The following is a 26,185-nucleotide window of genomic DNA, read 5'->3' on the forward strand; positions in this document are numbered from 1 at the left end:
GTCTGGTCCTTTCCCTGTGCCCAGAGCTCCCCAGAGCTCACAGTGACAATGCTTTGTGAACCCTAGTCTCTTTAAGTAGGACTGTATTTGTGGGGCAAAGAAAAAAAAAAATCAGTGCTTGAAATTTAAATGATGCCAGAAATCTAGGCTATACTTCTGGAGTGAAAAGGTACAGTGAAAAGCACAGAAGTGAAAGGCCCAAGGACCGAGGAATATTCTTTTTACAGGCTGCCTAGGACTGTGATCAGCAATGGCCTTAGTTCTTGACAGACTTGAGAATCTCTTTCAGCCTTTACTGGACACACAGTACAAAATGGGAGGTAATCTGCTCTTCTTGGGTCTGACTGGCTCTCATAATAAACAAAGTAAAGTTTGGGGTTTGTAGCAACAACCAATTTCTTATTTCTTTCTTCCTATACAGAGGAAGCACTGTGAAGCTTTAGAGACTAAGTACCAATAAACCCCATCACAGCATAAATGTTTCTTAAGAAAGAGACCATCTGCAAGATTTTAGAAAGTCTCAGGATGGCAGAAAAAGCTCTAGGAATGAGGAAACAGCAGATTGTGTACTGCCCCTGCAGGCCTCTCTGAGTGGGAGAAGTCCTGCGCTCAGGGGCTTGGTCTGATAGAACTGATTTCCTTTCTGGTTGAGGGGAGGGCACAGCCCTAGAAATGACTGATGGGTCATTAACAGGGATGGAGCAGAAGCAGTGTTGAAAGTCACTCTGTAATTTTCTCCCACAACTTTAGAGGGTGTCAAGTTTATTTATTCTAATAATTTAAAATAATTAAAAATAAATTTATATTTATAAGTAAGTAATAATAATTTATTATCATCATTTTACCTTCCTTCCTTTTTAACAACTGGATAGAATTGGGGCTGGAGAAGTGGCAGGTAGAGGAATATGGTTTCAAATTTAATATTGGCCACATGGAAGACGACTCTACACATGGACATCATCAGATGGTCAATACCGAAATCAGATTAATTATATTGTTTGCAGCCAAAGATGGAGACGCTCTATACAGTCAGCAAAAACAAGACTGGGAGCTGACTGTGTCTCAGATCATGAACTCCTTATTGCCAAATTCAGACTGAAATTGAAGAAAATAGGGAAAAGCACTAGACCATTCAGGTATGACCTAAATCAAATCCCTTATGATTATACAGTGGAAGTGAGAAATAGATTCAAGTGATTAGATCTGATAGGCAGAGTACCTGAAGAACTATGGATGGAGGTTCGGAGGTTCATGGCATTGTAGAGGAGGCAGGGATCAAGACCATCCCCAAGAAAAAGAAATGCTAAAGGACAAAATGGTTGTCTGAGGAGCCTTACAAATAACTGAGAAAATAAGAGAAGCTGAAGGCAAAGGAGAAAAGGAAGGATATATGCATCTAAATGCAGAGTTCCAAAGAATAGCAAGGAGAGATAAGAAAGCCTTCCTCAGTGATCCATGCAAACAAGTAGAGGAAAACAATAGAATAGGAAAGTCTAGAGATCTCTTCAAGAAAATTCAAGATACCAAGGGAACATTTCATGTAAAGACGGGCACAATAAAGGACAGAAATGGTATGGACCTAACAGAAGCAGAAGATATTAAGAAGAGGGGTCAAGAATACACAGAAGATGTATAGATCAGTCTTATGGACTCTGTGGGAGAGGGAGAGGGTGGGGAGATTTGGGAGAATAGCATTGAAACATGTATAATATCATGTATGAAACGAGTCGCCAGTCCAGGTTCGATGCATGGTACTGGATGCTTGGGGCTGGTGCATTGGGACGACCCAGAGGGAGGGTAGGGGAGGGAGGAGGGAGGAGGGTTCAGGATGGGGAACGCGGGTATACCTGTGGCGGATTCATTTCAATATTTGGCAAAACTAATACAATATTGTAAAGTTTTAAAATAAAATTTAAAAAAAAAAAACTTCAAAAAAAAAAAAATGAATGTGGTTCAAGAGAGAGGGGACATATGTATACCTATGGCTGATTCATGTTGATGTATGGCAGAAACCAATACAATATTGTGAAGCAATTTGCTTTCAATTAAAAATAAATAAGTTTGGGGGGAAAAAAAAAGAATACACAGAAGAACTGTACAAAAAAGATCTTCATGACCCAGATAACCATGATTTGTGATCACTCACCTAGAGCCAGACATCCTGGAATGTGAAGTCAAGTGGACCATAGAAAGCATCACTATGAACAAAGCTAGTGGAGGTGATGGAATTTCAGTTGAGCTATTTCAAACCCTAAAAGATGATTCTGTGGAAGTGCTGCACTCAATATACCAGTAAATTTGGAAAACTCAGAAGTGGCCACAGGACTGGAAAAGGTCAGTTTTCATTCCTATCCCAAAGAAAGGCAATGCCAAAGAATGTTCAAACTACCATATAATTGCACTCATTTCACACGCTAGTAAAGTAATGCTCAAAATTCTCCAAGCCAGGCTTCAACAGCATGTGAACCAAGAACTTCCAGATGTTCAAGCTGGATTTAGAAAAGGCAGAGGAACCAGAGATCAAATTGCCAACATCTGCTGGATCACTGAAAAAACAATAGAGTTCCAGAAAAACATCTACTTCTGCTTTATTGACTATGCCAAAGCCTTTAACTGTGTGGATCACAACAAACTGAGGAAAATTCTGTAAGAGATGGGAATACCAGACTACCTGACCTACCTCCTAAGAAATGTGTATGCAGGATAAGAAGCAACAGTTAGAACTGGACATGAAACAACAGACTGGTTCCAAATTGGGAAAGGAGTACCTTAAGGCTGTATATTATCACCCTGGTTATTTAACTTATATGCAGAACACATCATGAGAAATGCCGGGCTGGATGAAGCACAAGCTGGAATCAAGATTGCTGGGAGAAGTATCAATAACCTCAGATATGCAGATGATACCATCCTTATGGCCAAAAGTGAAGAAGAACAAAAGAACCTCTTATTGAAAGTGAAAGAGAGTGAAAAAGTTGGCTTAAAACTCAACATTCAGAAAATGAAGATCATGGCATCTGGTCCCATCACTTCATAGCAAATAGATGGGGAAACAATGGAAACGGTGACAGACTTTATTTTGGGGGGCTCCAAAATCACTGCAGATGGTGACTGCAGCCATGAAATTAAAAGACACTTGCTCCTTGGAAGAAAAGCTATGACCAATCTAGAAAGCATATTCAAAAGCAGAGATATTACTTTGCCAACAAAGGTCCGTCTAGTCAAGGCTATGGTTTTTCCAGTAGTCATGTATGGATGTGAGAGTTAGACTATAAAGAAAGCTGAGCACTGAAGAAATGATGCTTTTAAATTGTGGTGTTGGAGAAGACTCTTGAGAGTCCCTTGGACAGCAAGGAGATCCAACCAGTCCATCCTAAAGGAAATCAGTCCTGAATGTTCATTGGAAGGACTGATGCTAAAGCTATAACTCCAATAATTTGGGCCACCTGATGGGAAGAACTGACTCATTTGCAAAGACCCTAATGCTGGGGAAGATTGAAGGCAAGAGGAGAAGGAGACGACAGAGGATGAGATGGTTGAATGGCATCATCGATTTGATGGACATGAGTTCAAGCAGGCTCTGGAAGTTGGTGAGGGACAGGGAATCCTGGTATGCTGCAGTCCATGGGATTGCAAAGAGTCAGACACGACTGAGTGACTGAACTTAACTGACATGGATAAAGCACAGCCATTAGAACTCATCATTAAAGTTTAATCTGAACCATGAGGAGAAGCCATTCTGTCACATAACTCAGTGAAGAGAAGCAGAACAAAGGGGGAGTAAGATTATGAAGAGTTTTATGGCCCCAGAGAAACCTGCATCACAAAGAATGGAACTACTCAATATGAATCTGCATTAGGCTAGGAATAAAAGCAGATTTTGTTCTTTTTTTTTTTTTTTTTCCTCCAATTTTATTTTATTTTTAAACTTTACATAATTGTATTAGTTTTGCCAAATATCAAAATGAATCCGCCACAGGTATACATGTGTTCCCCATCCCGAACCCTCCTCCCTCCTCCCTCCCCATACCATCCCTCTGGGCCGTCCCAGTGCACCAGCCCCAAGCATCCAGCATCATGCATCGAACCTGGACTGGCAACTCGTTTCCCACATGATACTTTACATGTTTCATTGCCATTCTCCCAAATCTTCCCACCCTCTCCCTCTCCCACAGAATCCATAAGACCGTTCTATACATCAGTGTCTCTTTTGCTGTCTCGTACACCGGGTTATTGTTACCATCTTTCTAAATTCCATATATATGCGTTAGTATACTGTATTTATGTTTTTCCTTCTGGCTTACTTCACTCTGTATAATAGGCTCCAGTTTCATCCACCTCATTAGAACTGATTCAAATGTATTCTTTTTAATGGCTGAGTAATACTCCATTGTGTATATGTACCACAGCTTTCTTATCCATTCTTCTGCTGATGGACATCTAGGTTGCTTCCATGTCTTGGCTATTATAAACAGTGCTGCGATGAACATTGGGGTACACGTGTCTCTTTCCCTTCTGGTTTTCTCAGTGTGTATGCCCAGCAGTGGGGTTGCTGGATCATAAGGCAGTTCTATTTCCAGTTTTTTAAGGAATCTCCACACTGTTCTCCATAGTGGCTGTACTAGTTTGCATTCCCACCAACAGTGTAAGAGGGTTCCCTTTTCTCCACATCCTCTCCAGCATTTATTATTTGTAGACTTTTGGATCGCAGCCATTCTGACTGGTGTGAAATGGTACCTCTTAGTGGTTTTGATTTGCATTTCTCTGATAATGAGTGATGTTGAGCATCTTTTCATGTGTTTGTTAGCCATCTGTATGTCTTCTTTGGAGAAATGTCTATTTAGTTCTTTGGCCCATTTTTTGATTGGGTCGTTTATTTTTCTGGAGTTGAGCTGTAGGAGTTGCTTGTATATTTTTGAGATTAGTTGTTTGTCGGTTGCTTCATTTGCTATTATTTTCTCCCATTCTGAAGGCTGTCTTTTCACCTTGCTAATAGTTTCCTTTGATGTGCAGAAGCTTTTAAGGTTAATTAGGTCCCATTTGTTTATTTTTGCTTTTATTTCCAATATTCTGGGAGGTGTTCTTTTTTATCTTAATGCTCCTGCTTTATTCTCTTTCATCCCTCATTCAACTCTCAAGTCTCAAATATTGAATGATATTGAGGGTTTATTACTAACTTTTTAAGTGATAAAGGTATCGTGATTATGTGTTTAAGTAAGATCCTTTAAAGATATATATTAAGTAAGATCCTTTAAAGATATATATTAAACAGTTTCCAAATAAAATTATATAATGTGAGAAATTTGCTTAAAATAAAAGAGAGGACAGAGGAAGAGGAGATTTGGAATAAAATAAAACCAGCCATGAATTGATCATTGATGAAGCTGGGTGATGGGTACATAGAAGTTCATTATAATATTTAATATCTTAATATGTGTTTGAAGTTTTTTATAATAAAAAAGATTTTTAAATCTCATTTTTTGAGAGTGGTCCTAGTTAGATCTGCTTCTTCTGCCTTAATACTCTTGTCTTCAAAGACTTTTTATCAGTAACTCAAAGTTGAGACCTACAGTTTTCTACCAGTGGGGATGGGTTACTTTGAACAGTTCACACCTTGTGACAAAGGGCATAGGTTTGAAGACCTCTGAGTAGACTTAGAAGTTCACAGTAACAATACATGTCTTCTTTGTAGATATGTGGGCATGTGATGCTGATGGAATGTAAAATTGTATAACCACTTTGGAAAGCATTTGGCAGTTTCTTAAAGAGTTGGGCATTTATCACAAATTATAGAATTCCCTTTTTTCATGGCTGAATAATGTTCCATTGTAGTGTGTGTGTGTCTGTGTGTGTCTGTGTCTGTGTCTGTGTCTGTGTGTGAGTGTGTGTGTATCACATTTTCTTTATCCATTCATCTGTCGATAGACACTTAGATTGTTTCCATGTCTTGGCCATTGCAAATAACGCTTCATTGAACATGGGAGTGGAGATATCTCTTCAAGATAGTGATTTAATTTGATGACCCAAGTGAAAGTGAAAGTGAAGTTGCTCAGTCATGTCTGGCTCTTTGCGACCCCATGGACTGTAGCTCACCAGGCTCCTCAGTCCATGGAATTCTCCAGGCAAGAGTACTGGAGTGGGTTGCCATTTCCTTCTCCAGGGGATCTTCCTGACCCAGAGATTGAACCTGGGTCTCCCGCATTGCAGGCAGATGCTTTACTGTCTGAGCCACAGGGAAGCCCCAAATTTCACTCTATTCCTCTTGCAATTATTCACCTACTTCAAATCTTTCCTTTGTCAAAGTCAGTCCACACACACTAATATTCTAATTCTTTCCAACCACTTCCCTTAGAGTTCTAGGCTCAGTAGGCACATGGTCTGCCTTCCTATTTTACCATCTTCTTTCTGTAAACATGATTGCTATATTGTCAGCCTTTTACATCCATTTCCTTCTCACCTCCCCACCTGCAACTGCTAAGCCAGTGTCACACTTTTTATACTTTTGTTAAAGTAGAACCTCACTTCAATAATGGAGTAATTAAGAGCTTGGGTTCTGGAACTGGTCCAAAACCTGTCTCTCCTGGATAGTAGCCAGATAACTTCAGGCAAAATACTTTTCCATTCTTAATATCAAGTTTATTATCTATTATTAAAAGACGAGAATAATATTAAATAATACACATAGAGTACTTAGCACTGTTATTGGCACTTAATACTTAATGCATTTTAGTTACTGTTTTGTCCTATCAAAATCCCAAGGATGACTCCTGCTGGGCTTTCTTTTCTGTCTTGTGGACTACTGCCTAGAGACTGTGAGCTTCAGGGGGGAACCCCCCCACCCTGCCCTCAAAGAAAAGAGAGAAGCTTTGTTGAGGGAGAGACTCCAGATGGTAGAACTAAAGCAGTACATCTTGGATGAAATGTTAATTTAATTCTTTTTTTGATTTCTAGATTTTCCTGTTTTTAGGCTGCATGTGTTTTCTCCTAGCAGTTGGTCATTATATTTGGGAAAACAACAAAGGTTACTACTTCCAGGATTATCTGCCGTGGGAAGACTATGTCTCTTCATCAGTTTTCTCTGCCACCCTTATGTTCTGGTCCTACTTCATTATCCTCAACACCATGGTGCCTATTTCCCTCTACGTCAGGTAGGCTTCTTTGACAGCTGAGGGAGGAGCTGACTTCTTCTGGGGGAGGATACTTCCTTCTTATTCCCCAACTAGACTGTGAACTTTCAGGAAACACAGATGCTGTGCTCTTTAACCTTTTACTTTCCAGAGTGCCTGGTGCACAAAACACTCTGAGAAATATTTAGAGTTTGCATAAATGCTTTCTATGTCCAGAATACTGTGCTAGATACTTTGTGGGTTATATAATAAAAAATTATTCCTACACTCAAATAATTTATAATGTACATGACTAAATAAGACATACAAACACATGAAATAATTAGAAAACAATGCACACAAATTTTGTGTTAAAGTAAAAGCTAGGCAGCCCCTAGTTTATCAATGACCCAGATTCTAAACAGTCATTTGTAAATGACTCAGAACTCAGAATGCTTTTTCCCCCAGAAACAATGTGGCAAACTGCAGGTAGGTGTGATTGTGACTTAAATTCTGGTTCCTAAAAGATGGAGAAGATGAAGGATGTTTCCTTCCCCTTTTCATGAGCACATTGGAAAAAAAATTGAAATATAGGTAAAATAAGTTTTTACTGTATTCCAATCTCCTTTTTTGAGTTCCAGCATTCCCTTTCACATAAATGCACCCAAACACATTTTCTGCATCCTTTTCGGGTTTTCTAAACCCTACATTGTGGCATCCGAACCCTAAAATCACCCTATATGCATGTGTGCTAAGTTAGCTAAATTATCTTACTAATTAAATATTTACTGAACACCTACTATGTTACCAACAAAGGTACCAACAAAGGTCCGTCTAGTGAAAGCTATGGTTTTTCCAGTAGTCATGTATGGATGTGAGAGTTGGACTATAAAGAAAGCTGAGCACAGAAGAATTGATGCTTTTGAACTGTGGTGTTGGAGAAGACTTTTGAGAGTCCCTTGGACTGCAAGGAGATCCAACCAGTCCATCCTAAAGGGAGTCAATCTTGAATATTAATTGGAAGGACTAACTGATGCTGAAGCTGAAACTGCAATACTTTGGCTACCTGATGCAAAGAACTGACCCATTGGAAAAGACCCTGATGCTGGGAAAGATTGAAGGTGGGAGGAGAAGGGGACAACAGAGGATGAGATGGTTGGATGCCATCACCGATGCAATGGACATGAGTTTGAGTAAGCTTCGGGAATTGGTGATGGATGGAGAAGCCTGGCATGCTGCAGTCCATGGGGTCATAAAGAGTCTGAACAACTGAGTGACTGAACTGACTATGTGCCAAGCACTATATTAGGTTACAGAGAAAGATACATGAATAATAATACAGCCCTTCCTCCAGATAAGCTTACAACATAGCCATGGAAACAGATACTTAAGTAAATAATTAAGATACAATATGAAGAATTATGTAATAGAAATTAATATGTGAATGCTATGGGAGCCTAGAAAAGGAATAGGTTGGTTCCACCTACAGAGTCTTAGGGATTTACAGAAAAAAGTAATCATCAAACTGATACATGAGAAAAGAGGAGAATTTACCAATAAGAAAATACGAAAATAATATTACAAGCAGAAAGATCAGTATGTACAAAGGTTAGAGGTTTTTAAAAGCTTGATCTGGTCATAGAACAGTGAGTGAGCCTAGACTGAGGTGTTGGATGGTAATTTAGGATTAGATTCAGGAGAGCCTTCAATGCTAGGTCAAGGAGTTTGGGCTTTATCCTAAGACCAACAGAAATCTTTCTAAGGAAAGAAATAATATCATTAAGTGTCTTGAGTTTAGAGAGGTTGCTATGGTGACTGGTCTGGTGAAGGAAGAGAGGGGTCAAAACTCAACACATGAGGACTAATAAAGTCAATAATGAGGGCCTGAGCACCACCTCCCTCACCTCAAACAAAAGATTCATGTTTCTTAATGCAGTTGTCTCAGACAGGGGTTACTAATGAAGCAATGAGATAACACACACTCCAGCCAGTCCATTCTGAAGGAGATCAGCCCTGGGATTTCTTTGGAAGGAGTGATGCTAAAGCTGAAACTCCAATACTTCGGCCACCTCATGCGAAGAGTTGACTCATTGGAAAAGACTCTGATGCTGGGAGGGATTGGGGGCAGGAGGAGAAGGGGACGACAGAGGATGAGATGGCTGGATGGCATCACTGACTCTATGGACGTGAGTCTGAGTGAACTCCGGGAGTTGGTGATGGACAGGGAGGCCTGGCGTGCTGTGATTCATGGGGTAGCAAAGAGTCGGACATGACTGAGCGACTGAACTGACTCAACTGAAGTATGAATGATGATAGGAAGGAAGGCACTTAAAAAGTCTGCACTGTTTTAAAATGAAGATGCTTGTTAACCATGTTGTTATTTAGTGGCTAAGTCATGTCCAACTCTTTTGTGACCCCATGGACCGTGGCTTGCCAGGCTCCTCTGTCCATGGGATTCTCCAAGCAAGAATACTGGAGTGGGTTGCCATTTCCTTCTCCAGGGGATCTTCCCAACCCAGGAATCAAATCCACATCTCCTGCATTGGCTGAGCCACGAGGGAAGCCATGGAGAATCCATAAGGCGTGTCATTTAGAATAAAAGTGGAATGTGACTAACACAACTGGGAAAATTCAGATAAAATGGAGAGGAAGCTGTTTTAGGAAAAAGCTACCCTACAGGCAAGCTGGGTCTGCTGAGAACTTTATCAGAGGATCAGCTCCAGTAAGCTGTTTCTGAGTCTCACAGATCTTCCCCTTCCTCTTCTGAAACGAAGAAGCACAGTCTCCAGTCTCAAGTATCTCTCTTTCCCATTAATGAGTTTACGTGACAGCAGCAATACCCCTCTAATTAAGCTTTGGCTGCCTTTTATAAACTAGCTTAACTCTGTCAGGCCTTGCATTGTTACAGAATTTTTAAAAATTTGAACGAAGTAGTGTAAAGGGAATATGCCTCAGCAAAGTTAATCAGTTTTCTGGTAATAAGTAAAGACTTGAGTGATAATGATCAAAGTAGAATTACAGTGGGTTGGCTAGTATGAAGGGTCCTTCAAGACTGTAGGTTCTGAGAGAAGGTATTCTGATTTTCATTTCTACCACAGGACTGGGAAGAAGGAAACCAGGGGGATGAATTTACTTGCCCTGTGTTGACCCAGGACCCTTCTTTTCTTGCTTTCTCCTTAGTGTTGAGATAATAAGATTGGGCAACAGTTTCTATATCAACTGGGATCAGAAGATGTTTTATGAACCAAAGAACACACCAGCACAGGCTCGTACCACCACCCTTAATGAGGAGCTCGGCCAGGTCAAATATGTGTTCTCTGACAAAACAGGGACCCTGACTCAGAACATCATGATTTTCAACAAGTGTTCAATTAACGGGACATTATATGGTATGCATGTCTTTCTGCTTTCCCTTGGGGAAATTTTACTTTGCGGGTTGTTCTCAGGAATAATCTATCTCTAAATCTGTATGTCTCTAAATTCACATTTACTTACTCTTACAACTTGCTGTCCCCTAAGCAAAGATCACCTAGTCCATTCAGTTCTAACCAAAAAACACTTACCTAGCACATTATAGATGCCATCCATTGTGTGGGACATTGCAAATATGTATAAGACTTAATCTCTGTCTTCAGAGAATTGCCAATGTCTTGGGAATGTTAGTTAATCTCACATTAAATCAGATGGTGCAACCAGGGTGTTACTGAAGCTGCTATTCTCCTGATTCCACCTCAGATCAATAAACAGTCTAGAAAGAAGTCATCAAAGGGTGCTCAGAATTTGATTAGTGTCTCCCATACCCGGTTGTTCATTTATTTCCTGTGTTAGATGAGCTTGTTTTTGTGATAGTGTTAAGTCTTCATATGTGTGAACATTATGGCAGTAACTAGCGAAGGAAAGCAATCACATCAAAAAAGCTAGAGCACATGGGGTATTCTTCTGGGATGATGGAAAAGCTTTGAAGCTAGAAAGATGTGGTGGTTGTAAAACATTGTGAATGCACTAAGTGCCCCTGAATTGTACTCTTTAAAATGTACAACTTTTTAAAAATTTAATAATTAAATTTAAAAATTACAGTTAAAGGATTTTTAAAAGCTAGAGCATTCTAATATTTTCTATTACTCCTGCCAAATAAGTTTTCACATGTATAAACTCTGAAAGATTATTTTGGGGTGGTTGATTTGGGTGAGGATCTTAATTTTCTAACTCATTGTGAGACCTGATCATATGCTAGGTAGGGTTGCAAAGGGTCCTGGGTGTTTCTGCACTTGGCATCAGACTGTCTTCCACCCCCAATCTGTCTGTGCTATCTACTGGCCAAGAACCCTAAGCATTCCAGCACTACTTTAACCTCTCTTCTAGGGGACTTTTCTGATGAAGAGCTTCCTGAGGTTCAAGGTCTCATAGATGCCAAGCCTCCAGGCTCACCTTACTCACACTTAAGGAGAAGAGTTGCACCCCAAGCAGCAGAATTCTTACCATTTGCTTGGAGAAAGGAGCTTATAGGGCACTGAGAGCTACATGGCCTGAGGAGATTTGAGGAGCTTAATTCCAAGTCTAGGATGATAGAATCAGAAGAAATAAGCTTTTAAAATCCTCCTTAGAACTTCCCCTGCAGTCCAGTGGTTAAGAATCTGCCTGCCCAATGCAGGGGATGAGGATTCAATCCCTGGTCAGGGAACTGGGTATATCCCACATACGTCAACTAAGAGTTCAAATACTGCAACTCAAAGATTCCGCTTGTGGCAATTAAGAACTGGCGCAACCACATAAAAGAATTAAATTTTTAAAAATCCTCCTTTATTTTGGGGACTTCCTTGGTGATCCAGTGGTTAAGAATCTACCTTCCAATTCTGGAGACTTGAGTTTGATCCCTGTTAGAGGAACTAAGATTCCACGTATGGTGAAGCAACTAAGCCCTTACACCACAACTACTGAGCCCACATGCTCTGGAACCCACAAGCCACAACTTGAGAAGCTGGCATGCTGCAACTAAAACCCAATGCAGCCAAATAAAATAAATAAATATTTTTAAAATCCTACTTTAAATTACTATGAAAGAAAAGTAAAAGTATTGATCTCTCAGTCATGTCCAACTCTTTGTGATCCCGTGGACTATAGCCCAACAGGCTCTTCTGTACATGGAATTCTCCAGACAAGAATACTGAAGTGGATAGCTATTCCTTCTCCAAGGGGATCTTCCCAACCCAGAGATTGAACCCAGATCTCCTGCACTGCAGGCAGATCGTATGACCCAGTAATTCCATTCCTAGGTATATACCAAAAAGAGGAAAAAGAAAAACAGGATTCAAACAGAGAGACGTATCCATGTTCATTGCAGCAGTATCCGCAATAGCCAAAGGTGGAAACAACCCATGTTTCCATCAGCAATTGAATAGGTAAACAAACTGTGATATATCCATTTAATGGAATGTTGTTGTTAATCAGTCACCAAGTCATGTATGCTTCTTCGTGATCCCATGGACTACAGCACGCCAGGTTTCCCTGTCCCTCACCATCTCCTAGGGTTTGCCCAAGTTCATGTCCATTGAATCAGTGATCATTAAATCAGCCATCCAACCATCTCATCCTTTTGCCCTCTTCTCCTTCTGCCTTCAATCTTTCCCAGCATCAGGGTCTTTTCTAATGGAGTCAGTGGTTTGAATCAGGTAGCCAAAGTATTGGAGCTTCAGCTTCAGCATCAGTCTTTCTAAAGAGTATTCGGGATTGATTTCCTTTTAGATTGACTGTTTTGATCTCCTTGCTTTCCAGGGGACTCTCAAGAGTCTTCTTCAACACTACAGTTTGAAAGCATCAATTCTTCGGCACTCTGCCTTCTTTACTGCCCAGTTCTCACATTTGTACATGACTACTGGAAAGACCATAGCCTTGACTATACGGACCTTTGTCAGCAAAGTGATGTCGTTGCTTTTTAACACACCGTAGGTTTGTCATAGCTTTCCTGCCATGGAAAGTATTCCTGTAATGGAATACTCAGACAGTTCAGTTCAGTCACTCAGTCGTGTCCGACTCTTTACAACCCCATGAACCACAGCACGCCAGGCCGCCCTGTCCATCACCAACGCCCAGAGTCTACCCAAGCCCATGTCCATTGAGTCGTGATGCCATCAAACCATCTCATCCTCTGTCATCCCTTCCCCTCCTGTCCTCAATCTTTCCCAGCATCAGGGTCTTTTAAAATGAGTCAGCTCTTCACATCAGGTGGCCAAAGTATTGGAGTTTCAGCTTCAACATCAGTCCTTCTAATGAACACTCAGGACTGATCTCCTTTAGGATGGACTGGTTGGATCTCCTTGCAGTCCAAGGGACGCTTAAAGTCTTCTCCAACACCACAGTTCAAAAGCATCAATTCTTCGGACCTCAGCTTTCTTTCTAGCCCAACTCACATCAGTACATGACCACTGAAAAAACCATAGCCTTGACTAGATGGACCTTTGTTGACAAAGTAATGTCTTTGTTTTTTAATATGCTGTATAGGTTGATCATAACTTTCCTTCCAAGGAGTTCAGTTCAGTTCAGTCACTCAGTCATGTCCTGACTCTTTGCAACCCCATGAATCACAGCACGCCAGGCCTCCCTGTCCATCACCAACTCCTGGAGTTCACCCAAACCCATGTCCATTGAGTCAGTGGAAGTTCACGTATTGCTGAAGCCTGGCTTGGAAAATTTTGAGCATTACTTTAATAGCGTGTGAGATGAGTGCAATTGTGCAGTAGTTTGAGCATTCTTTGGCATTGCCTTTCTTTGGGATTGGAATGAAAACTGACCTTTTCCAACCCTGTGGCCACTGCTGAGTTTTCCAAATCTGCTGGCATATTGAGTGCAGCACTTTCACAGCATCATCTTTCAGGATTTGAAATAGCTCAACTGAAATTCCATCACCTCCACTAGCTTTGTTTGTAGTGATGCTTCCTAAGGCCCACTTGACTTCACACTCCAGGATGTCTGGCTCTAGATGAGTGATCACACCATCATGATTATCTGGGTCATGAAGTTCTTTTTTGAACAGTTCTTCTGCGTATTCTTGCCACCTCTTCTTAATATCTTCTGCTTCTATTAGGTCCCTACCATTTCTGTCCTTTATTGAGCCCATCTTTGCATTAAATGTTCCCTTGGTATCTCTAATTTTCTTGAAGAGATCTCTAGTCTTTCCTATTCTATTGTTTTCCTCTATTTCTTTGCATTGATCGCTAAGGAAGGCTTTCTTATCTCTCCTTGCTATTCTTTGGAACTCTGTATTCAAATGGGTATGTCTTTCCTTTTCTCCTTTGCTTTTTGCTTCCCTTCTTTTCACAGCTATTTGTAAGGCCTCCTCAGACAGCCATTTTGCTTTTTTGTATTTCTTTTTCTTGGGGATGGTCTTGATTCCTGTGTCCTGTACAATGTCACGACCTCCAACATAAAAAGTAAAAAAGTTCTGACACATGCTACAACATGAATGATTCTTGAAAACTTTATGCTATGTGAAATGAGCCAGACAAAATAGGAAATAGTGTATCATTCTACTTGTATGAAACATCTAGAATAGGCAAATTTATAGAGGCAGAAAGCAGATTAGAGGTTACCAGGGGCTGGGAATAAGGGAAAGTAAGGAGTTTCTGTTTAGGATGCTGAAAAAGTTTAGGAAATATATAATGGTGAGTGTTGCACAATATTGTGAATGATACTGATTTTTTAACTAAAAAATGGTTAAAATGAAAATTTATGTTATATATCTTTTACCACAATAAAAAGAAATGTAAATCCTTCTTTAAAACCTTTGCCAAGTGTGTACTCTGTTTACTTACCAACAGGTGATGTTTGTGACAAAAACGGACCTAGGGCAGAAGTCTCCAAGGTGAGTGTTTACAGGTCCCTGTGAGGTGCATGCAGGAGCTGAGCGAGGCTATGCTTTACAGCAGCATCTTCAGTACAGACTGGGACTCCCTGAGCCCCTGAAATACCCCAGCTGTTATTGACCCTGTAATATCAGAAAGTATTATGGAAATAACCTGTTTATTTGAGCAGATTTGGGTTTGTGTTTTTAAATGAAAATACCTTTTTATAAGAAGGTTATTATGTATATAATTACATACAAATGATATATAAATATTTTTAAAGTCAAGAATGTCTATAGAAGCCAGCAAAGGGATAAATCCTTGAGCTCATAAAAATGATCTAGGACAGCAAATAAATAGTCGTTTAAGATACTTTTTTGGAAGACATTACATTACTCGAGAATAAATTCTAGTTCTGCATATAAATATTACTTGTTTTCTCAATAGTGCTATTAAAATTTCTTTAAAACATTTATTTACTTATTAATAAATAAATAAATTGAAAATAGCTTTATTGGGTTTTTTCTGTTTAAAAAAATTATCTGTGCTTATAATAAGAAATTCAAACAATATAGAAATGTATGAAGAAGAAAGTTAAAAATGATTTAGTCTCATTTAGATAACCAGTGTCAAATTTGGGAGTATTTTACTGTGAAGAAGGCTGAGCGCCGAAGAATTGATGCTTTTGAACTGTGGTGTTGGAGAAGACTCTTGAGAGTGCCTTGGACTGCAAGGAGATCCAACCAGTCCATTCTAAAGGAGATCAGCCCTGGGATTTCTTTGGAAGGAATGATGCTAAAGCTGAAACTCCAGTACTTTGGCCACCTCATGCGAAGAGTTGACTCATTGGAAAGGACTCTGATGCTGGGAGGAATTGGGGGCAGGAGGAGAAGGGGATGACAGAGGATGAGATGGCTGGATGGCATCACTGACTCGATGGATGTGAGTCTGAGTGAACTCCAGGAGTTGGTGATGGACAGGGAGGCCTGGCGTGCTGCGATTCATGGGGTCGCAAAGAGTCAGACACGACGGAGCGACTGATCTGATCTTTTCAGATACTTTTCATGTGTATATATACACACATATACATCTAGGTCTGATAGGTAGGTAAGTAGGAAGGAAGGATGGATGGATCACAACATCCATGCTATTTTCAGCCTCTTTTTATTCATCAGACACAGTATATATTGTGGCCCTCCTTCCATGTCTGTATATTTAGGTATATTTATGTCTACATCTATATCATTTTGAATGACTGTTGTATCCAGCTATATCGATACATCTTTTTTTTTTAATTGGAGGCTAATTACTTTACAATATTGTATTGGTTTTTGCCATACATTGACATGAATCCGCTACGGGTGTACATGTGTTCCCCATCCTGAACCCCCTCCCACCTCCCTGCCCATCACATCCCTCTGGGTCATCCCAGTGCACCAGCCCCAAGCATCCTGTATCATGCATTGAACCTGGACTGGCGATTCATTTCACATATGATAATATACATGTTTCAATGCCATTCCCCCAAACCATCCCACCCCCACCTTCTCCCACAGAGTCCAAAAGACTGTTCTATACATCTGTGTCTCCTTTTCTGTCTCACATACAGGGTTTTCATTACCATCTTTCTAAATTCCATATATGTGCATTAGTATACTGTATTGGTGTTTTTCTTTCTGGCTTACTTCACTCTGTATAATAGGCTTCAGTTTCATCCACCTCATTAGAACTGATTCAAATGTATTCTTTTTAATGGCTGAGTAATACTCCATTGTGTATATGTACCACAGCTTTCTTATCCATTCGTCTATTGATGGACATCTAGGTTGCTTCCATGTCCTGGCTATTATAAACAGTGCTGCGATGAACATTGGGGTACACGTGTCTCTTTCAATTCTTGTTTCCTTGGTGTGTATGCCCAGCAGTGGGACTGCTGGGTCATATGGCAGTTCTATTTCCAGTGTTTTAAGGCATCTCCACACTGTTCTCCATAGTGGCTGTACTAGTTTGCATTCCCACCAACAGTGTAAGAGGGTTCCTTTTCTCCACACCCTCTCCAGCACTTTATTGCTTATAGACTTTTGGATTGCAGCCATTCTGACTGGTGTGAAATGGTACCTCATTGTGGTTTTGATTTGCATTTCTCTAATAATGAGTGACGTTGAGCATCTCTTCATGTGTTTGTTAGCCATCTGTATGTCTTCTTTGGAGAAATGTCTGTTTAGTTCTTTGGCCCATTTTTTGATCAGGTTGTTTATTTTTCTGGAATTGAGCTGTAGGAGTTGCTTGTATATTTTTGAGATTAGTTGTTTGTCAGTTGCTTCGTTTGCTATTATTTTCTCCCATTCTGAAGGTTGTCTTTTCACCTTGCTTATAGTTTCCTTTGTTGTGCAAAAGCTTTTAATTTTAATTAGGTCCCATTTGTTTATTTTTGCTTTTTTTTTCCAATATTCTGGGAGGTGGGTCATAGAGAATCCTGCTGTGATTTATGTCGGAGAGTGTTTTGCCTATGTTCTCCTCTAGGAGTTTTACAGTTTCTGGTCTTACGTTTAGATCTTTAATCCATTTTGAGTTTATTTTTGTGTATGGTGTTAGAAAGTCTTCTAGTTTTTCTATTACAAGTGGTTGACCAGTTTTCCCAGCACCACTTGTTAAAGACATTATCTTTTCTCCACTGTATATTCTTGCCTCCTTTGTTGAAGATAAGGTGTCCATAGGTGCGTGGATTTATCTCTGGGCTTTCTATTTTGTTCCATTGATCTATATTTCTGTCTTTGTGCCAGTACCATACTGTCTTGATGACTGTGGCTTTGTAGTAGAGCCTGAAGTCAGGCAGGTTGATTCCTCCAGTTCCATTCTTCTTTCTCAAGATCGCTTTGGCTATTCGAGGTGTTTTGTATTTCCACACAAATTGTGAAATTATTTGTTCTAGTTCTGTGAAAAATACTGTTGGTAGCTTGATAGGGATTGTATTGAATCTATAGATTGCTTTGGGTAGTGTACTTATTTTTACTATATTGATTCTTCTGATCCAAGAACATGGTATATTTCTCCATCTATTTGTGTCCTCTCTGATTTCTTTCACCAGTGCTTTATAGTTTTCTATATATAGGCCTTTTGTTTCTTTAGGTAGATATATTCCTAAGTATTTTATTCTTTTCATTGCAATGGTGAATGGAATTGTTTCCTTAATTTCTCTTTCTGTTTTCTCATTGTTAGTGTATAGGAATGCAAGGGATTTCTGTGTGTTGATTTTATATCCTGCAACTTTACTATATTCATTGATTAGCTCTAGTAATTTTCTGGTGGAGTCTTTAGGGTTTTCTATGTAGAGGATCATGTGATCTGCAAACAGTGAGAGTTTTACTTCTTTTCCAATCTGGATTCCTATTATTTCTTTTTCTGCTCTGATTGCTGTGGCCAAAAGTTCCAAAACTATGTTAAATAGTAGTGGTGAGAGTGGGCACCCTTGTCTTGTTCCTGACTTTAGGGGAAATGCTTTCAATTTTTCACCATTGAGGTATATCGATGCATCTTAATTGATGTAGCCAATCTCCTGTTTTTATTCTGCTGTCTTTTGCTATTATAAATAGCATTATGATAAGCACCCAGGTACATACATTTTTGTCTCCTCTTCTGATAATTATTTCCTTAGAATAAAGTCCTGTAAGTAAAATTAGTTGCTGAAAGGGTGGCTAGATTTTTAATGCATTTAGTAGTGCCATATTGCTCTCTGGATCAGATCAGATCAGTCAGATCAGTCGCTCCGTCGTGTCTGACTCTTTGCGACCCCATGAATCGCAGCACACCAGGCCTCCCTGTCCATCACCAACTCCTGGAGTTCACTCAGACTCATATCCGTCGAGTCAGTGATGCCATCCAGCCATCTCATCCTCTGTCGTCCCCTTCTCCTCCTGCCCCCAATTCCTCCCAGCATCAGAATCTTTTCCAATGAGTCAACTCTTCGCATGAGGTGGCCAAAGTACTGGAGTTTCAGCTTTAGCATCATTCCTTCCAAAGAAATCCCAGGGCTGATCTCCTTCAGAATGGACTGGTTGGATCTCCTTGCAGTCCAAGGCACTCTCAAGAGTCTTCTCCAACACCACAGTTCAAAAGCATCAATTCTTCGGCGCTCAGCCTTCTTCACAGTCCAACTTTCACATCCATACATGACCATAGGAAAAACCATAGCCTTGACTAGACGAACCTTTGTTGGCAAAGTAATGTCTCTGCTTTTGAGTATGCTATCTAGGTTGGTAAGCGTCTTAATTTCATGGCTGCAGTCACCATCTGCAGTGATTTTGGAGCCCAGAAAAATAAAGTCTGACACTGTTTCCACTGTTTCCCCATCTATTTCCCATGAAGTGATGGGACCCGATGCCATGATCTTTGTTTTCTGAATGTTGAGCTTTAAGCCAACTTTTTCACTCTCCACTTTCACTTTCATCAAGAGGCTTTTGAGTTCCTCTTCACTTTCTGCCATAAGGGTGATGTCATTTGAATATCTGAGGTTATCGATATTTCTCCCGGCAATCTTTATTCCAGCTTGTGTTTCTTCCAGGCCAGCGTTTCTCATGATGTACTCTGCATATAAGTTAAATAAGCAGGGTGACAATATACAGCCTTGACGTACTCCTTTTCCTATTTGGAACCATTCTGTTGTTCCATGTCCAGTTCTAACTGTTGCTTCCTGACCTGCATATAGATTTCTCAAAAGGCAGATCAGGTGGTCTGGTATTCCCATCTCTTTCAGAATTTTCCACAGTTTATTGTGATCCGCACAGTCAAAGGCTTTGGCATAGTCAATAAAGCAGAAATAGATGTTTTTCTGGAACTCTCTTGCTTTTTCCATGATCCAATGGATGTTGGCAATTTGATCTCTGGTTCCTCTGCCTTTTCTAAAACCAGCTTGAACATCAGGAAGTTCACGGTTCACATATTAATCCCACCAAAAATATAGGAAAATTCCTCTTTTATCATGTCCTTGTCAGTACTAGGTATTAATATTTCAATCTTTAGAAATTTAATTGGTGAAAATTATATCTCATTTAATTTACCTTTATTTGATTACTAATCAGATTGAATTATTTTTATATACTTAGTTTCTTTCCTCTTCCCAATCACTTTATTGCCTATATATTATTATTTTGTGAATTGCATGTTCATATTCTTTGGGGTTTTTTTTTTCTTATTTCCAAGGAGTCTTTATATAGTAAAAATATCAACTTTTCCTTTGGTATATATATTATAATTATTTTTTCCATTTTTGTATTTTGTTTATAAATTTGTGTTTAGAAGTATTTAATTTATGTAACCAGTTCTATCAATCTTTTTCTTTTATAACTTCAGGATCTGTGACATATTCAAAAGTCCTAACCCACACAATTGTAAAAATATTTTCCTTTTCATTCTTCCTGTCTCAGGCTGGTTCATTTTTACTGTTTTTTTCCATTATTGGATCTTGGCTTTTGTTTATGAATTTGAGTCAAACCTTCTTTCATAAGGCTTCTTTCATTACATTCGGGGTACTCTTCACCTATCCTTTTCCTGTCAGAACCAATTCCAAACCCTTAGCCACTTCATTTACATACTGAGCAGCTAACTCCAGCTCCCAACTAATGCCTCACTCTATCCATCCAGAGAGATTGGAAATGGGAAATAAAATTAGTATTTGCCTTCAATCCTCTGGCAGGAACTCTGCTAATGACCTTGGCAAAATCAACAAAGATTGCTTCTAGGGAGTAAACTGTTACCCTGGAGCATCCTTTCTCTTCCTCTTCCTTTCACTACTGTGTGACCATAACGCATTTTCCTCTGGTTCAATGGAATCTTTTCCTAAAAATGCTTTCTTCTTCCTACCTTGAATGAAACATAACTTTCCCTGAGAATATTCCTTTTCCTCCATCTCTCACACTCAGCATACCAAAATCCCAAAGATATTTTCCTCATTATCCTGTGCCACTTTTCTTTCTTTTGGCTGCACTGGGTCTTCATTGTAGTGCATGAACTTATTTTCTTGCAGTGCACAGGCTCTAAATGTGTGGGCTCAGTAGTTGTGGTGTACAGGCTTCTCTAGTTGCAACATACAGGCTGTTGCCTGGCAGCATATCTTAGTTCCCCAACCAGGCCTCAAACCTGGGTCCCCTGAATTAGAAAGTGGATTCTTACCCACTGGACCACCAGGGACATTCTTTCCTGTGCCACTTTTAAACTATTACTTTTTTCCCTCATATAATCTTTCTTCCTGTGATGCAGTGTGTTTTGATGCCTTCTAGCTATTCTCCTTTCTCTTCCTTTCATTGACATTTACACATCTCCTGGCTTCTCCACTTCATCCTGAGGACTTTGAAACTTTTTCATGTTTTCCCTCTCTGCCCAATCCCTGCTGTCATCTTGGTGGTATTGGTTTCTTTATGGGTGATCTAGCACCATAGATGCTTTCAGGTGTCTGAAAGAATTTATCTTTCAGATTACTTCTTGGACTCAAAAAAAATCTGTATCATCCATTTCTGGGTCATCATGTCATCATCCAGAATTGTACTATGAAATTGTAAACTCCCTTGTCATGATCTCTGGTCACAAACCTTATTCCTCCAGTTTTCTTCGTACTTGACTCCTAGTATACCTGCTTTCTTATCCTAGGAAGATTTACGAACTCTCTGTTCTCCTTTTTCTCCAGTATGTCAATCCCTTGTGACTTTACTTCCTTTCCTCCGATCTGTACCCAAGATCATGAGCATCTTCAACACCTCCCTTTTTTTCCTCTCTTTGATCTCCCAATAAATCTCAATCTTGAATTAATCAAGCCATCTACCCTTCTCTGTTTCTAATCTCAGAATGCCAAGTACTTTTTGGAGATCACAAAACCTTTACAAATTCAGAGACTCCAACTTCTTTTGGGTTTCCAGTGCCTCTTGGATAATTTTTTAATTTATTTATGGTCAGTTTAATTCTTAATTCTTTTTATTAGCTATTCCCAAATTCACCACCCTCAGGCCTTCTACCACATCTCACTCCCTTCTCCCCCAGGGCTCTATTATTGCACATCTTTTCCCATCTTTATAGTATCATGTTTTTACTGACCTTACTGCCTACTTACTAATGAACTCCAAATCCACATATCCAGGAACCCTTTTTATCTCCCTCCCCTTTCATGACCAAGGCTAAAGATATCCTATAAAAACTATCTATAGCTGTGTCACAGCATCTCAAAGAGCTTCCTCAATTCATTACTGCATCATCTACCCTCCATTCTAAGTTCATTTCCTCTTATCTGATATCCCCAGTTTCCATCCTTTTGTCTGGGACTTGGATTCGCCATTCAGTCTTATTCAGCTGGACGTTTGACTTCCAATTTCGGAGTAATTCATGAATAATACCTCTCAGATCATGCTGTACTGCGGCTCCAAACCAGCCCTGCCCCAGTCCCATACCCAGCTAGGTCCAGTGTTCTCAAACATTACTTGTTTGGAACAGGAGATTAGAAACTAGCTCAGATCTCTTACCTGAGCTTCAAAACTATACAAACCTGCTTTTGTTACTACCTGTATGCCCTTCAGGTATCCCCAGGTCAGTTTGTCAAAAACATTTTCAAACCATGCCCTGAATTTAATATTTATTTTGTCACTACTTCATGACTTCTCTTGTGAATTACTGAGTGGCCTACTAACTGGTCTCCCAGCCTCCTGTCTTGCTACTTTCAATATATTCTTCATGGTGCTACCAGAGGACTATCTGATCATATGACTCTTGGCAGAAAATTGCTGTGGTTCCCTATAATATGATATAATATGATAATGCAGGATCTGCCTCATATCTACCTCTCCAACTTCTCTCTCATCACTCACCAGCTTCTAGTCTCAAACAATGTACTAGTACAAGAGCCCAGTTCTAGAAAAGCCTCAGAGGATGCTATATAATGAGTTATCTTAAATTACTGAACCCACAAACTTATCAGAACTCGCAATTCTGTGGTTGGCCAGGTCTAGAACTTGGCTCTGGATCTGACCATACTCTCTCACTGTCATGACAAAAAACTCTCTAGATGGGACATAGAAAAGAGCCAGTATAGCCCACTGCAGACTACTGTTTCCCCAACTTAGCACCAAGCAGGACAATTGTGTCTGTAGTTGACACATTGGAGCCCAGCCCAGTTCTGGTGTAATAGCACCACAACTACGAAAAACTGGTTATATATCCTTGAGAGTTCTGGTATGGCCTGGTGAAGTCTGTTAACAACACTGCACTCCAGGGTAGGCATAAGAGAGTCTTGGGACCAAACTGAGCCAGAAAAGAATGTTTACCCAAGGTGGCTACCAGCAGCCTACCTGAAATGAATGACAGTCAACATTTAAAGGAGCCAAGCCCATAGCCAGGAAAATGGTAGTGAATATTAGGTCTAAAGATTGAGGCAAGATCAATAACCTTGAGGACTAGAGGCAGGAAGGAATCAGGGGTGCTGATGGGTCAAATAAAATGGTTCAAAATTAAGTCTGTGAATAAGAAGTCTATACTGAAGCCTCCTTGCTATACATCCTTGGCCCTATCTTGTAATATTCCTCTCTAGCCCTCTTGTGGGCTAAAATAGGAATAGTGCAACACAAGGATATCATTTGTACCTTACTCCTTCCCTCCCCAGCTCCCCAAATCAGGTAGAGGACAGCTAGAGACAGGACTTAACCATTTACTCATAGGGAACAGTTACCCTCTTGTATCCTCAGGTTTGATTTGTCATGGATTTGGGACTTGGAAGAATAGAGCCTGAAGATGCCCATTGATCATTTAGGACAGCTGGAGTTGAAAGGGGGCAAGAAGGGTCTGCCAGGAAGTGCTCAGCTTCTCTCCTGTGTGATGGATCTTTTCTGAGTGAATGGATGGTCCAGGTCAGAGTACAAAGGCCTCAGAAACCAGCATGGGATCTCTCTCACTTATCTTGCTTTTCTTTTCCCATCCTCCTGAGAGTTCTCATCACATTCCAGAAATTGCCCCTAAATCAGTTGACCTTCTATAAAGTATCAAGCTGCTGTTGAGAAGTTCATTCTGACTTATGTGTTCCAGAAAAGAGAAAAGGTTGACTTCTCCTACAACAAACTGGCCGATCCTAAGTTTTCATTTTATGACAAGACTTTGGTCGAAGCGGTGAAAAGGGGAGATCGCTGGGTACATTTGTTTTTCCTGTCACTCTCATTGTGTCATACCGTGATATCAGAAGAGAAAGTAGAAGGTGAGTAATCATGAGGCCTCATTGAGAATATGTCGAGTCTAGGCTGATTTGGGGGTGGGGGTTGATATCGTTTTAATGGCTTAATCTAAGAAAGAACTTTTTAATAGGGAGAGTTGTCCAGCAATGGGATGGATAATCAAGATAAGTAGTGAGCTCCTAGTCCCTGGATATATTCAAGTAGAAAACAACCTCTTGATCTTAAAGAAGATTCAGTCATTGGATAGGGGTCAAACTTGGTGCTATCTAGGGAACTTGAGATTCTCTAATGTTCTGTCACAGAGTTTGTCTAATTTATTGCCAAGATCAACCCCACTACCTCTGACAAGACTTCCTAAAGGATGAGTTGTCATCCTCTTGTTGCTTCACAATTTAAAGGTATCCCCGTATGCCCTAATTTCTTCAGTCACCAAAGACAACAATGTCATCCATGAATTTATTGAAATCTTTTTTAGAAATAATGAGAAATTACTGATTTTAAATTAAAAAGACTTTTTTCCTTAACAAACAAGAATTTAGGCAGCCAATAAATCACATCTTTTAAAGTCAATATAATTGACTTAATAGAATACTACCATGGGTAATACCTTATATTTTTACATCACTTTATAATTTTACAAGTTGCTTTCATTTATTTTACCTCCCACAGTCTTCATGACAGCCCTCTGCAAAATAAGAAGAATGATCCTTGTTTTATAGTGAAGTAAGCTGAAGCTAAAAGAAATTAAGTGACTTGACTAAAGTCCTATAGCTAAGAAAGGCAAAAATGGGATAAGAACCCAAATCTCGTGTCATCTGGTCCCATAAGCTCCCACCCCACCAAGGCCTCTCCAGGTCTGACATTCCAGTTAATCGCTATGACTTGAAGCATATTTGGACTTACCTTTGTTTACTTCCTTGAGTGACAAGGTAAAACACACAAGAAAATAGTCTTACTATCCAATGGACACATGGTATGTCTGACCTAAAATTATACTGTTTCATCTACATCATTCCCAAGTATAATATTCTTGTGCCTAATTGCTTTTCAAAATTAAATTGGCCTTCAAAAGAGAAATAACCCAAAATATAGCTCAGGTTATGGGGGTATCCTAAAAGAAGAGTTCCAGAAATGCCTTGAGTAATAACAGGTTGAAAGATTGATTCAACAGAGTAAGTCATTTAGCTTCCCAGGATGAGAGTTTCAAAGGCAACAGTACGCATTAATATATATATTTTAATTGTTTACTAAACCATCAATCTTGTTACCCTGTAGCAGTGTTCATCAAAGTGCAGCCAGTCTTATGCAGGAGCCTTTACGTAGACCTATCTGCATGAGACTCACTCAGGAGATTTGTTAAAATTCAATTTCCTGGGCTATCCTCCCAGGTTTTGTGATTCTGGATTCTGTAGTTTGGCTCGGACCCAGGAACCTTCATTTTTAACAACCTCCTGAGCCACCTTTACCCTCTAAAGTTGGAAAGCAGCTAGCTATGTTTTGTTTGTGTACATGTACTGTGTACCTCTGTAATACTAACTCAGGTCTGTGAAGTGAGGTGAAAATATTAGAAAGAAAAAAGAAACTGACCTGTTCTGTGCAACCTGGCCTTTTAGGGCCAGACGTATGAGGAAATTTTGAAGAAAGATGCCCCTCCTGGGCTCCATCTTTATGTCAGCCACTTGGATGACAGTCTAACTTCTGGGTGGACTTCATCCGCACATCTCTATGGGCTCTGGCTGCCCTCTTCTCTCCTGCCAGGTGAGCTGGTTTACCAGGCTCAGTCCCCAGATGAAGGTGCCCTGGTCACTGCTGCCAGGAACTTTGGCTTTGTGTTCCGTTCCCGCACGTCTGAGACAATCATGGTAGTCGAAATGGGGAAAGCGAGAATCTACCAACTGCTGGCTATCTTGGACTTCAGCAATGTGCGCAAGAGGATGTCAGTTATTGGTGGGTGCCGCTCCTTGTCAGTCCTCTCCCCTTCTTTGTATTTCATATACATTCATACATTCATTTTTCTCTTCTGTCTGCACACAAATATTTT

The 26,185-nt window shown here is 40.0% G+C and overlaps 1 protein-coding gene across 1 annotated transcript in view; it reads left to right on the top strand.

Annotated features, from left to right (window-relative positions):
- The window catches only part of LOC109563001 (phospholipid-transporting ATPase FetA-like), a 111,826-nt gene that overhangs the window by 68,432 nt on the left and 17,209 nt on the right, over positions 1-26,185 (top strand). Inside the window, exons 13-17 of the mRNA XM_070794723.1 lie at positions 6,952-7,148; positions 10,287-10,495; positions 14,921-14,964; positions 24,002-24,167; positions 25,903-26,091. Of these exons, the coding sequence (XP_070650824.1) occupies positions 6,952-7,148; positions 10,287-10,495; positions 14,921-14,964; positions 24,002-24,167; positions 25,903-26,091 (805 nt within the window). The remainder of the gene's footprint in view (positions 1-6,951; positions 7,149-10,286; positions 10,496-14,920; positions 14,965-24,001; positions 24,168-25,902; positions 26,092-26,185) is intronic.

The sequence above is a fragment of the Bos indicus genome, chromosome 8, assembly GCF_029378745.1.
Source record: "Bos indicus isolate NIAB-ARS_2022 breed Sahiwal x Tharparkar chromosome 8, NIAB-ARS_B.indTharparkar_mat_pri_1.0, whole genome shotgun sequence".
NCBI lineage: Eukaryota > Metazoa > Chordata > Mammalia > Artiodactyla > Bovidae > Bos > Bos indicus.